At 47.3% G+C, this 13582-nt stretch overlaps 1 protein-coding gene across 1 annotated transcript; it reads left to right on the forward strand.

The window, feature by feature from the left end:
- Positions 1-671: 671 nt before the first annotated feature.
- LOC119350290 lies at positions 672-9815 on the forward strand. Its single transcript, XM_037618200.1, has 3 exons — positions 672-746; positions 1011-1584; positions 9662-9815. Exons 2-3 carry the CDS (start codon positions 1136-1138, stop codon positions 9813-9815), a joined length of 603 nt encoding a protein of 200 aa, XP_037474097.1. The 5' UTR covers positions 672-746; positions 1011-1135.
- The last annotated feature ends 3767 nt before the right edge of the window (positions 9816-13582 follow it).

Genomic DNA, 13582 nt, shown 5'->3' on the forward strand with positions numbered 1-13582 from the left:
AAACACTCTCAGGGGGGCCCCATGGCAAGTTCAGTCACAAGGCGCTAACACTGACATATTTATGGGCAACCAACCTCAACTAGCTAGTATGGCTAATCAAGGTAATGCAAAACCAAAAAAAAACACATACTGCTGTGGACGTGAAAAATGGACATGCAAAAAAACTGGCAAGAGGACTCACGAGTTATCACGGGTGAAAATGCAGGGCCTTCATGCAGCACGTGGCATCAGCCAGCACCCATGTACCTGCCATCGACGTCATACACAGGTCAGTCCATAAAAAAAGTGAAGTTGCGGATGTTCAATTAGCAGAAGGGGCATAGTTGGCAGCTCCAAATTGCCATGACTGGACTTCTACAATTGCCATGAATTTAAAACTACATTTGCCATCCCTGGACAACTGTTGTTGCCATCAGTGGACACTTGCAGTTGCCATGCCAGAGCAACTACAATTGCCATGTCATCGCAACTGCAGTTGCCATGGAGGAACAACTGTGGTTGCCATGCCGATGCAACTATAGTTGCCATGCCAGTAAAACTGCAGTTGCCACATCAGGGGCGACTGCAGTTGTCGTGCTAGCACAAACTGCAAATTGCCATGAATTGACCAACCACTACTATGCTTACAGCGTATTACGCTGGTGGTGACACGGCAATCGTCCCATGGCAAGCTTCACAAATTGCAGGTGGAGCACGACATTTTGGTGTCACAGACCACACAAGATGGCCAAATGCAGCACAACAAGGTAAGGAAAAAAATGAACCACAAAAAACATCACTACATTTGTTGTTTGTAGTTTTTTGTAGGCAAAACAATAGTTGCCATGTTTGTTGAATAGTACCTGCCATGACTGGACAGCTACAGCTGCCACACATGTCCACACGCAGTCTCACGGCTTGATGTTTGAAAAAATGTCGTGCCAAATCAATCGAAGATGGTGTGATCCGTTGTGATACACATCTTATTCAACCAAAAAATCTTACTCTCGTGCTTGTTTTTTCTATTACAGAACCTACAACTACAGTGAACAGCGGTGCGGGGACATCTACTGCGGGGAGCTCTGAGCGCACGGAAGACGCGTTCCACCAGCCAGCAGACTGTCATGCCGCAAACAATTTCGAGTCAGAGTCGGGAATGGCAATCATTCCAGCAATGCCGACGAGCACCCCTTTGAACACAAGCACTAGCAACACTCGAGTAGATGGAACTGCCGCCGATACTGAAGCGAATGATGAAACTGACGACGACGCACAAGAGGATGAAGATGGTGGGCAATCCGAGATCGTGGTACCTCAGCCACCATACATTGGGCAGAGATTTGGATCGTTCGCAGAAGCAAAGGAATACTACCAGGCATACGCAAAGTTCCATGGATTTGCGGTCAACACCGAGTACCATAGGAAAATTAAGAAAACTAATGAGTACGGCAGAGGTGAGATGAGGTGCCACAAGGCACGGAGGAACAAGAAGGGGAAAGGTGTTGCGCCTGTCGTTCCGGAACGAAAGAGAGGCATCATTCTCAAGACGGGGTGCCCTTTCCGGTGTAAGCTAAACGTAGATGGAGCAACATGGGTGGTCAATGAGTATTTTGACGAGCACAACCACAAACTCATAAAGAAGTTCGACCTGGTGAAATTTCTGACCGCCCACAAAGGGTTCACCCCCGTCGAAAGGAAATTCGTAAAGCCGCTACATGATTGTAACGTCGGTCCATCAAGAATGGTACAGATACTATCTCTCATCCACAGCAAAAAGGGGACTCTGAGTAGCATGCCATACATACCAGCTGACGTCACAAACCTACAGGCCAAGTACCGTAGAGAGAGCAAGTTGGCAGACATAGAGGCCACAATAGCCTACTTCGATGCGAAAGCAAAGGAAGATCCAGATTTCTTCTACAGGATAAGGTTGGACGATGAGGACCGTGTCAGGATGTATTGGGTGGATGGTGCTGCAAGGAGAGCCTACAAACATTTCCGAGATTGCATTTCATTCGACGCGACGTACCTCACCAATATGTACGAGATGCCATGCGCTCCGTTCATAGGAATAAATAATCACAATCAGTCGTTGCAGTTCGGATGCGGCCTCGTCCGGAACGAAGACACGGATGGGTACGTTTGGCTGTTCAAGACCTTCTTGGAGTGCATGGATGGACTTGCTCCGATGAACATAATAACGGACCAAGATTTCAGCATGCGTGCAGGCATAGAGGAGGTCTTTCCGTTGGCAGTGCATAGGAACTGCAGGTGGCACATTATAAAGAAGGCTGAGGAGACGCTAGGACCGTTCTTTGCCGACCGTCCAGAGCTGCACAAGGCATTCGAGCTGTGCGTGGACCACAGCTTGACGGTGGAGGAGTTTGAAAGGAGCTGGATGGCCATGACTGAAACACATCAAGTCCAGGATAATGAGACTCTTGTTAGCCTGTGGGAGAAGCGAATGTACTAGGTGCCGGCCTACTTCATGCAGTGCTTCTTCCCCTTTCTGCAGACTACGCAGCGCAGCGAGGGGTTCAATGCTGTTTTAAAGCGGTACATCAGCCCTGGTAACTCATTGCTGCAGTTTGCCAAGCAGTACACAGCTTTGCAACAAAAAATTCTGGGATCTGAGCTACAGCAAGAAGCGACCACAGCCCTAAAGCAGCCAAAATTGCTAACGTATTTACCGATGGAGAGGCAAATGAGCAAGATATACACCAACAAGATCTTTAACAAGTAAGTCAGTTGCATTACAGTCTTATTTGCATAAAAAGCACCAAGTCAGTAGGGGCCTTATAGAGTGCAATGCAGTTGCCATGACATGCAGCTGCCATGTTTAATGAAATACTGTTTGCCATGCTTACTCAGATGCAGTTGCCATGTTAAAATGAAAATTTTGTTTTGGCATACTTGCTCGGGTGCATTTCCCTTGTTGAATGAAGTGCAGTTGCCATGTTTTATGCGCTATGCTTCCATTGGAGCATGTTGGCATGCAAATGCCAATGTCAAAAAATGCTAAAAAATGTTATATTGGCGACACATATGCTGAAATGCAGTTGCCATGTTTAATGAAATGCATCTGCCCTTTTTTTGAAATGCAATTGACATGTTTACTCAGCTGTAGATGCCATGTTTAATAAAAATGCAGTTGCCATGTTTTATGCAATGTGCTTCCATTGGGGAATGTTGGTGTGGAAATGACGATATCCAGTTGAAAATGTACTGCAATTGCCATGTCTGTTGTACTGCAATTGCCATGTATGTTGTAATGCATTTGCCATGTGTAGTGTACTGCATTTGCCATGTTCAACGTAATATATTTGCCATGTTCAATGAACTATGTTTGCCATGTTCAAACAAAATGTATTTCTATTTCCATGACAACATAAGGGTGTGCAAGAAAAAGATCGCACAAAAGTTTAACAGAAAACACACAAAACTTGCAGATTCCAGGAAGAAATAAAGCATGCCAGCATGTTCACGGCTTTCCGGGTGGACGAACATACGTTCAAGGTGTGTTCTATTTTGGGCATGTCAGATTCAGAACCTGAAGACGCGGACAAAGGAAGGAACTACTTCGTCAGAGCCTCGATAGGCGAAGGCGAGTACTACTGCCAATGCTGCAAATTCGAACGGGACGGCATTGTGTGCTGTCACATACTAAAAGTCATGGACATGAACGCTGTGACACGCATGCCCCGCCATTTCATAAGGAGGCGATGGACTTGGGACGCTGACGATGCGTTGGCGCCACAGACAACACACGCAGTTCTGGCTGTGCATGACGAGAGACCTGAGTCAACCATGGAAGCCGTGAGGCACGTTGTGCTGACAAAGAACTATGTTGAGCTAATTGATGAAGCGTGCAAGAGTGATGACACAGCGAGAGTCGCAGAAAAACACAGGAAGGCACTGAAAAGAGAGCTTGATGAGATCAAAAAAAGGAAAGCTGAGGAAGCCTTACACCGGTTCCCCCGCACATCAAGTGTGCCTTCATCCACGGGGCCATCGTCTGAAAACTCGGAGATAGGATCTGGAACAGCAAGCACACAAACCAGGTCAGGAACCCACCCCGTTCCATCACAAAGGGTCGTCCGAGAGATATAAGGTACAAGTCGGGACTGGAGATTCAAGCAAAACACAAGAAAACGAAGAAAGGGGCGGGCAATCCATGAGCAAAAATTGGGGCGCTGTGACATGGTCCATGTGGACATTTTGTTTTGTACCCCTATACGATGGGATTTTTTTAATTAGGAGAATGACTCTTGAGGGGGGACAGAAGTAGAAGGAAAATTCATTGAATGGATAAATGCATTTGTCATGTTATGGGTACTTAATCTGCCATGTTATGTGTAGTTAATCTGCCATGCTATTTTATACCAAATATGCCATGCTATTTTATACTAGATAAGCCATGCTATTTTATACTAAATATGCCATGCTACTTTATACTAAATATGCCATGTTAGTTGTACTGGATCTGCCATGTTAGTTGTACTGGATTTGCCATGTAAGTTGTACTGGATCTGCCATGTTATTTATGATGTATCTGCCATGTTAGCTGTACTGAAAATTTTCGGATGCTTTTTGTAATGACTCTGCATGGCATATATCCCCATGACAAATACGATGCGGTTTAGAAGCACGTAGTGTGTTGTGTGCAATGTATGGGATAACAAGTTGGAAAAAAAAAGCGTAAACGTGCATAAACCGCAGCAAACGTTATGGCTACATGATAAACCTACCCAATGCTAGCCGGTGCAATTAGCGATGAAAAAGAACAAGCAAAACAGCCAAAAATGAAAAAATGACAATGACTTTCACTAACCATGTCTGTTGAACTACATTTTCCATCTTTTTTTTGAAAACATCGCAGACACATTCGAAACAGCAAAAAACAATGCTAGAAACGACGAAACCACTGTCGTAATGATAAACATAAAAACAGATCTGATGTAACGCCTAAAATAGGTTCACGTCCACACATGTATTACAGAAAACACTAAAAATGTCGCTAACACGCCACCATTACATAGTAGGCTACACGAGGTTGCAGTCATAACGTAGCACACAAAACATAGTTTTCGACAAAGAACAGAGAGATAGTACCTTACATTCCTCAACAACAGAATGTAAGGTGTGCGTCTGGTGTGTAACGCCACGTGATCACTTGTACTTCTTGATGACTTGCTTGACAGCTTCCTCCACGAACTCGCGTGCTCCGGACCGCTTGTTGAAATCTTCATTCGTCAGCCAGTTCCATGTGCAGATTTTTCGGAGCTCAACGACCGTTGCATCTGTGATAGCGGGGACAATTCTGCCTTCCCACTTTGCAAAGTATTCCAGCGCGTGAAAGCCACAGTCCGTCCTGCACGAGGAAAAAGAGTTCAGGTGAACACGCAAAATGGACAGCTGCAGCAAAGATGGACTTCAGTTCAGATGTGTCAACAAAAAGAGGGGGTGGATTGATGTAAAAATGGCACATGAAGGAGCGGGTTAAAAGAAATTACGTGTTCCCTTGCTTCACAGTCGCCACATACTCAGTCGGGAAATGCCTGATCTGGACCTTTGAATGTTCGTAGTGACGGTTCCAAGTCTCTTTGAGGTTCTTGATGAAGAGTTCGGCATGCGTAGTAAGGTCTGCATCAGCTTCCGAACGGATTGAATCAAGCACCTCGATACGTTGGTTCTTCAGGTCAAGACAGACCGCATAGTGGTGACCACACTTGTCGTGTCGGTCGTGTGGTGCAAGCTCCTGGAACATGGGGAACATGACCTGCATTTAAAAAAGTGAAGAAATGAGATACAAAGTTCACATGAAAGAACAACAGAGGGACAAAAAAATTAGAATCACGTAGAAATGTTTGATTATGGGTGGGAGTAGTTGAAAGAAAGTTGCCGTCCATTGTATGAACAAAATGAGCCATGTATTTTACTATCACGTTGTCACATAGTTTGCATGGGGATACAAAAAATCAAGAAGTCAGTGTGCACGGCAACTGTTGCCACATGAAAACTTCTGCCACACAAACACAAGTACAGGTTCTGGCAAAAAACCACGCCATGTGAAAAAACGGTGCAGACAGGAAAGGAGTACTCACATATTTCTTCAGTGTGAGCTTGAAGTCACCGTGTTGTGCAAAATTGTTCCTCAGGATTTTGTGGTGGAAGTCACCATCCCATATTTTGAAGGTCACACTGTAATGCATGATTATCTTGTCGGCGCATACATCGGTGTGATTGTTGATGTAGTCGATCCCGCATGCAACTACGTTCGTCGACATTTTTCCGTTTGGCCTCACGGACTCGGCAAGATCACCCAGGTCGACGTACGTCGCTCCGCACTGAATGACTTTCTTTTTGTCCAAACATGAGCTGTATGAAAACGATATAGCATGGAAGAATCATGCCTACTAAGTAAAAAAAATATATGAAAGAACTAAAATGTAAGCGGACCATTTATAAAAAGCACGAAGTAGATAAATGGTAAAAAAGAGCAAGCAAGATGAGAGATTATGGGGTATGGTAATTTACGCTTTCAGCTCCTTCATGTGCTTGCTGTTGGTCCTCGCATTTCCAAAACGCTTGACGATATCGTACAGCTGGGTCTGTTCCTTAGTGGCCCTGAATTCGGGCTCGTAGTCTTCCGCGGGGGGTGGGTGAACTACCCTCTGCTGCCTCACAGGACCAGGGGTGACACTCCTAATGGTATCCTCAGATACCGTATCTGCAGGCACATTGGAACTTGATTGCCCTTGCCCTCGTGAGGAACTCCTCTGCAATGTTGTCTCCTCGATCATGCGGTAAACTTCATCAAGTGACGGTGAAATCTCCTCAGGGGTGGCTGCAATGAATATAAAAAAAAGTGGGTTAGGATACATATAAAATCCAAAAACAGATGGATTGTGAGGAGGTAAAGGTCCATGATGTGATATGTAGGTAGAAAAAGTGGGGCAGTTGCCATGGGTGGTCCAACTACAGTCGCTATGACATAGCAAATACAATTGCCATGTAGTTGCACTGTAGTTGCCACCTAGTTGTACTGTAGGTACCATGTCACAGCAACTGCAGTTGCCATGTTGTGTCGGCTCCACTTGCCATGTGAATGCCGTATGAAAAAATGCAGCATGGTAGAAAAAATGCAGGTGGCATGATGTGGCAAATCCAGTTGCCATGTGTACTGAACTGTATTTGCCATGTGACAGTAACTACAGTTGCCATGTTGAAATAACTTCAGTTGCCACATGCTTGCCCAAATGTCAAACGCAGCATGGCAGCAAGAAAAAAACATAGGTGACATGGTGCATCAAATCCAGTTGCCATGTCGTCACATGGCAGTTGCCGTCACAAGTGAGGACCCCCAAAGAATGTGATTGGGACAAAAGTCAAACTACAAACATGTATACAAGAAAATCGTAAGTGCGTGATGAGTGTACCTTGCACAATTGGCTCTGCGAACTTGACAGCCTTCCTGCCCTCGACCATTGGCTGCGCCATCATTGCGGGCATGCCTCCTGGGAAAGCAAAGGCAACTGGTATAGGATCGTGCACCACCGGTTGATCTTGACTGACGCCGAGGCTGAAGCTCGGTGGGGTAAAGGCCATTGGGTGCCTCTCATTCCTACTGGCCGGACCACGAACGACTTTCGGGGCAGAATCCAAGGGTGAAAGATCGACAAGCATATCTGAATCGGCCGCTACAAAATGATCGGCCTTATTTGCAGGGCGGGGCGTGTTGTCAGCGGTCTCAGCCGCAGCTTTCATGACAATCTTCTTGTTTGGACTGTAGGGGACACCGACATTGACTGGGAGCCTGGAAGTGCGCAGATTTATGCTGGGGATTTCCGCTGCAGGTGAAGGCGCAGTCTGCTCCGGGCGTTCCTCTGCGTCACTCGTGCCCGGCTTGACACCTGCATCAGTTGTGCTCCGGTCTTGCGGTTTCTCCATCACATTGATTTTTGCAGGTGGCGGGAACAGTGTGGACACAGGAACATAACCAGATCCGTCTCTCCTGCTCCTAGCTACAGCCGGAGCGTTGGGTGTGTCTATTGATTGCTTGCGGGGGCTACGACGCCTAGGTGGAAGACCAGCACGCGGAACGGTCGCCTTAGCAGTATCTCCACCGACAGGAGCTAGAGCTATTGTGCCAGGATTCTCATCTGCAGATGGCATATCCTTGTGAAGTGCCGCCTCAGCCGCTTCTGTCATGGACACAGGTGAGACACCAGGCACGCGCTTGGAATCAGTGTCAGATGAGCGGGAATCTTCCTTGCCTAGGTTGGTCTCGGGAGCATCCACTTCGACGCTTGCTGATGGGGTGGCATGGCTCACAGCAGCATCCTTCATTGCCAGAAGAGTTGGCAATATTTCAGCTGTCCTGGCGGATACCGACTCGTCACTCCCCGATGTACGGATGCCTGTTGTTCTAGCCTGCACATCTGCAGCCGGCGGAGATGGTCGGCCACTTGCATCAGAGTTAGTGGGAGAAGTTGACGGTGCAGCAGCAGTATTGTCGCCTGGCGCCTCATGTACATCTGAGTTGCCACCTGTTGACAACTTTGAATGCAGGCGTTCGAGTGGGTCTCTACTGATATGCTTGGCCCCGCGCGTAGTAGTCTTCTTCACCCTGCAAAGGAAAAAAAGCACGTGAAAAATGGTATGAAAAAAATGGACAAAAAATATGTTTGCAATGATAGAAGCATTAAAAAACTAAAAAACAAGTGGAAAAAGCTGGTAGTTGCCATGTAAGGGGGTCATGAGTTGCCATGTGCCATAGTTAGCAGTTGCCATACAGCAGCAGTTATCAAAGTTAGGCAAATTGAAAGGAATGATAGAAAATGTCTGATCTGTGAGGAATGCAATTTCAAAATTAGGTGGGGGATGAACTCTCAGAAGAAAATGGTAAAAAAAAAGATGACAGTTGCCATTAGGTACAGAAATAGTTGCCATTTGGCCTAGATGCCAGTTGCCATGTAAAGATAATAGGAGTTGCCATACATTTAAAAAATGAAGGAAGAAATCATTTGGAAAAACAGCAGTTGCCTCGTGGGGGATGATAACAGAAGAACATATGACAAAGCAGACCAGTTGCATTGAAAAATCAAGAAAAAAACCGCTATCTCAAATGAAAAGCACATGGAGAAACCTACTTCTTGACTGCCTTCCTTAGGTCAGGCAACACGACAGGATCCCCGGTGTTGGTCGTCGTCGTACGAGCAGAAGACCTGGTGGAAGGGATGTCACCGGCAATGGGGGCACCTTTGTTCAAGCGAGCAGAAACACGGGTTGGTGTTGGCGCCTGTTTCTTCGTAGCTGCTCGTCCACCAGCGGTCGGCTCACTGCACGCAACAGATGGAAGGAAAAAAGAAGGTGGCAATTGTCAGACAACAAACTAATTGCCGCGCTTGACAAAAAACAAGTGCAAAAGAAATGGATGAGATTGTTCCAAAGAAAAGATACACAACAGAAAACTAAAATTGAGAGTCGAACCTCTTCCTGGCAGCTACGGGGTCGATCCTAGACCTCTTGCCAGCAGAACCCTGCCCAACATCCTCTGGAGCCCTCCCCCTCCTTGATGGCAAAACCCCCTCGCCTCTCGCAGCCGTATGTTCTTTCACTTTCTCCGGTGGGTGGGCACCTGTTGCATCCTTGCCCTTGTTGCCGCATGTGCGAACTTCAGCGTGTTCATCGTCATCGGTGTCATCGTCGTCGTCCTTGCTGAGGCCAGCGTCTCCATCCACATCATCATGTGTCTCACCGGGCTCTTGGGAGCTGTTGTAGTCATACCGGCCACGGCAACCAGTTGGCCGATGTGTACGTCCTGGGACAAATGAAGTGAACTGCCTCGCAACCGCGTCGCTGTCAGAGGCACTGAGGGACGTCCACCCCTCAACCAACTTCCCGAGCAGGCCGGTCATTCCGGATGCAAACTGCCCAACTAGATGCTCCACTGGATCAACATGTAATCCACGGCAAACCGTAGATGTGGACATTTTGATTACCTCAGAAGGGCAAGACGGAGCTGAGTGCACGTCCATCCACTTTTCAAATTTTTGAGGGCCCCCAAACACGCTGTAGTCTATAGCATGCTTGGCCATCAGCTATGAAAAAACAAAAAAAGAAATTGTAAGCATGCCTTATAAACCACGGACGGTTGCGTCATGTCAAATTTGTAAGCATGCCGTGTGAAAAAGACATAAACAAAAACTAACCTGTAGTTTTCCATATGTGCCATCAGTTGCCCTGTCTGCGGCAAGCACAGCCTTGACAGCGCTGATGGTCCACGCAGAAACAGCAAACTTGTGAGTAGGCGGCGGGCCTCCTATCCCGGTGAAAACCACGGTGGACAGATCAAGAGAGTCGACATACATGAGCTGATTTAAAACAATTTTGCAAAGAAAAGAAAATATCAGTTGCCATCGTGGTTAATTTGTAGTTCAGAAAAAAAAGAGCAGGATAATGTATGATCCAACGATAATATGTATGTGTTAGTTGCCATCAAAGTGTGATGGCAGTTGTCATCCTACTGTGATAGCAGTTGCCATGCTAATATGAAGGTAGTTGCCACATTGTCAGTATGACAGTTGCCACGTTGTCATTATGGCAGTTGCCACATTGTCACTATGGCAGTTGCCATCTTGTTATGACCAGATTGTCATGCATGAAATAAAAGTACGTTATAAACAAAGAGTTCACACAGAGATCTGGTGAAAATAAATACCATTAAGTGCAGACGACAACCCTTCTGGTACATCTTGTTTTTGAAAGCATCATGGAGAAAGTCGGCAATAAACTTACACCAGTTCATACTCTTCACGTTTTTCAGATTCGCCTGCACCACACAAAATTTCAGGGCAAAAAAGTTTGCCGCGTCAGAAATCAAAACGGAAGAAACGCAACGAAAACACTGGCAGTAGCAAGCATGGATCATTCACCAGGATGGGGAAACATTTGTTGCTTGGGCGAAGAGAAGTGGTCGGTGCGAAAACAGCTGAGATGAGGTACATGAGTAGCTTCATCTTGAAAACTTCTCCGTGCGTCGTCATGTCCTGCAGAGAATCTGCCAGTACAGACGTGTTCGGCATTGCCTCCAACCCAGGAAACAAACGGGCGAACAGCTCTTCCTCGATCTCATTATTAACCTCGTACGGGACTTTGATATGTCCCCGAGGCACACCCAAAGTGCAGAACACGGATTCCTCATTCAATGGAAGTCTTCCCCGTCCCGGGATTACGAATTCCCTGGAGGCGGGATCGTATATCTCACCAAGCCAGTCGCATACCGGGTTGACAAGGTTCGTACACCGGACATCCATCAGAACCTGCATACCCATCTCAGCAGCAGCTCCCTTTTGATCGTCAGTGAATTTGTCAATCAACACAGTCAGACGTTCCTGGGAGGCTCTGTTGCGAATACGTTTCTTCTTCTGCAAAAAACAAACACAAAAGTGTTTAGCTGTTGCCATGTTTTTGCAATGTTATGAAAATTTAGTTCATGATGGACGACTATAAAAAAGATCTAGCTGCCAACAAATAACATAAATCAGGAGGAGGGGGGCGGGTGTGCGGACAGTTACCTCATCGCCCTCTTTTCTCCGTCCAGTTGCCTGGTTACGTTGAGGTGGATCCATGAAATCGTCATCATCACTTTGATGATCGCCACGAGCCATTCTGCTGATGTAGGAACAGACCAAATTGTTAATGGCGAAAATGTAAAATGCAATGGGTAAGCAGTTGCCACCCAACAGAAAAATATTAACTATTTGAATGCAAATGTGGTTGCCATACTATGCAGCCAGTTTGCCACACTGTCATATCTGTATTGTGGCAACAGACATTGTGTTCACATACTGTATTGCAACATGATTATACAAAATCCAAAGTGGCAAACACGCCAACTCGATGTGCACATTAGTTCCGTCCAGTGCTACCGATTGTGGCAACTATCAAAGTTTGGAAACTGTCGCAAATAATTCAAAAAAAAAAACAAGTCTCACAAATGAAAAAGAATGTTTGAGGTTACTATTATGTAAATTCAGTAAAAAATCAGTTTGCCTCGTTCAAGAGCGTGTATGTGGCAGCTATCTCATTCATTCAGTAAAATTTAGTTGCCCCCCTTGTGTGTGAGCTTGAACACATTTGTGGCAACTATGACAGTCAGTTTCAGAAAATATGTTGCCGCAGAAGAGAACACATTTGTGGCAACTGCCACATTTGTTCATGTAGTTTAGTTGCCACACACCTGTTCACGTTTGGTCATACTGCCATAGTTGCCACATTCAGAAAGCATATTTTTTCTGTTTACTTATCGTACAAGTTCAGCAGAATTAAAATTTGCCACATGGGAAGAGCATGCGTGTGGCAACTGCCACAGGAGTTCAAATGAAATTAGTTGCCACCTCGTTTTGGGGTGGCAACTATGACAGTCATTTTCGGAAATCTGTTGCCACATGGGAGAACACGTTTGTGGCAACTACCACGTTTCTTCAGGTAGTTTAGTTGCCGCACATTTGTTCACGTTCAATCATACTGCCAATTTCGCCACAGTCTGCAGTTTCAACCCCAAAACTAGACTAGGTCTAGGTTTCAATGGCAACTGCTTCAACCTCAAAATCACCCTTACAATTCTCGCGCGAAATGGCTGCAACCCCAAATTTCAAACCAATCCGCACCAAAAAACCCGGCGGACAACTCTCAAAATCCAAATGCAAGACTAATGCGTTGCCTACGAGCAGGCATAGCCTCACCGACGATGCCGCCGCAGCGGCGGCGATGAAACTGCCCACTCCCACGAAGCAACGGCAGGCACACAACTATGGCGCACCGCCGCAGCAGCGGGAACGCCGGCGCACCGCCGAATCGCCGGAATTTCTAGGAATGGATCTAGAAATCGAACAGGGAGGAAAGAGGGGAACAAAATCAGGGAGGGTATGCGATAGATGAAGCGAGCATTACCTTCGACCCGCACGCGTTCCGGCGACGCCGCTCCGCTCCGACGAGCACCACCAACGCCCGCGAACACCGTCGACTGTCCCGCCTCCGCCATCGCCTTCTCCCCTCGCCTTCTCCTCTAGTGGACTGTAATGCGAGTGGGTTGTGCCAGTAAATGCGACGCGGGGGAGAGTGAATGGAACCGTGAGGGAGAGGGTGGAGGGGTGTGCGACGTGTTTGACGTCAACTGCGGTCAGACCGTGGCGTGCGGGCGCATGGCAGTTCCACCGCACGCCTCTCAGTGGCAACCGTTGACCGCGGGATGGCAACTACCGTGCGGGCGAACCCACTCGCACACCGCACACTAGAATCGTCCAACGTGGCGCCGAAAACCAGCCCTTTTGCTCCAAGATTCGTGCAAAACGAAACCAACGGCGATGCTTGCGTGTGGACGGAGTGGTGAACGCCCACACGGCTGGGCGCGACGGCAGCGCAGGCGGAGCCGACGCATCATGCGTGGAGGCGGAGGCGGGTTGGGGCAGAGGGCTGGGACGGCGCGGACGCGCGCGCGAGGCGCAGAGGAGCGAAGCGGCCCTTGGGGGCGGCACCGGTGACGGCCGGGGAAGCGGCGCGGGAGCCGGCCAGAGGCAGCTCGAAGCCGGCCCGGGCC

This window comes from Triticum dicoccoides, chromosome 1B (genome assembly GCF_002162155.2).
Source record: "Triticum dicoccoides isolate Atlit2015 ecotype Zavitan chromosome 1B, WEW_v2.0, whole genome shotgun sequence".
NCBI lineage: Eukaryota > Viridiplantae > Streptophyta > Magnoliopsida > Poales > Poaceae > Triticum > Triticum dicoccoides.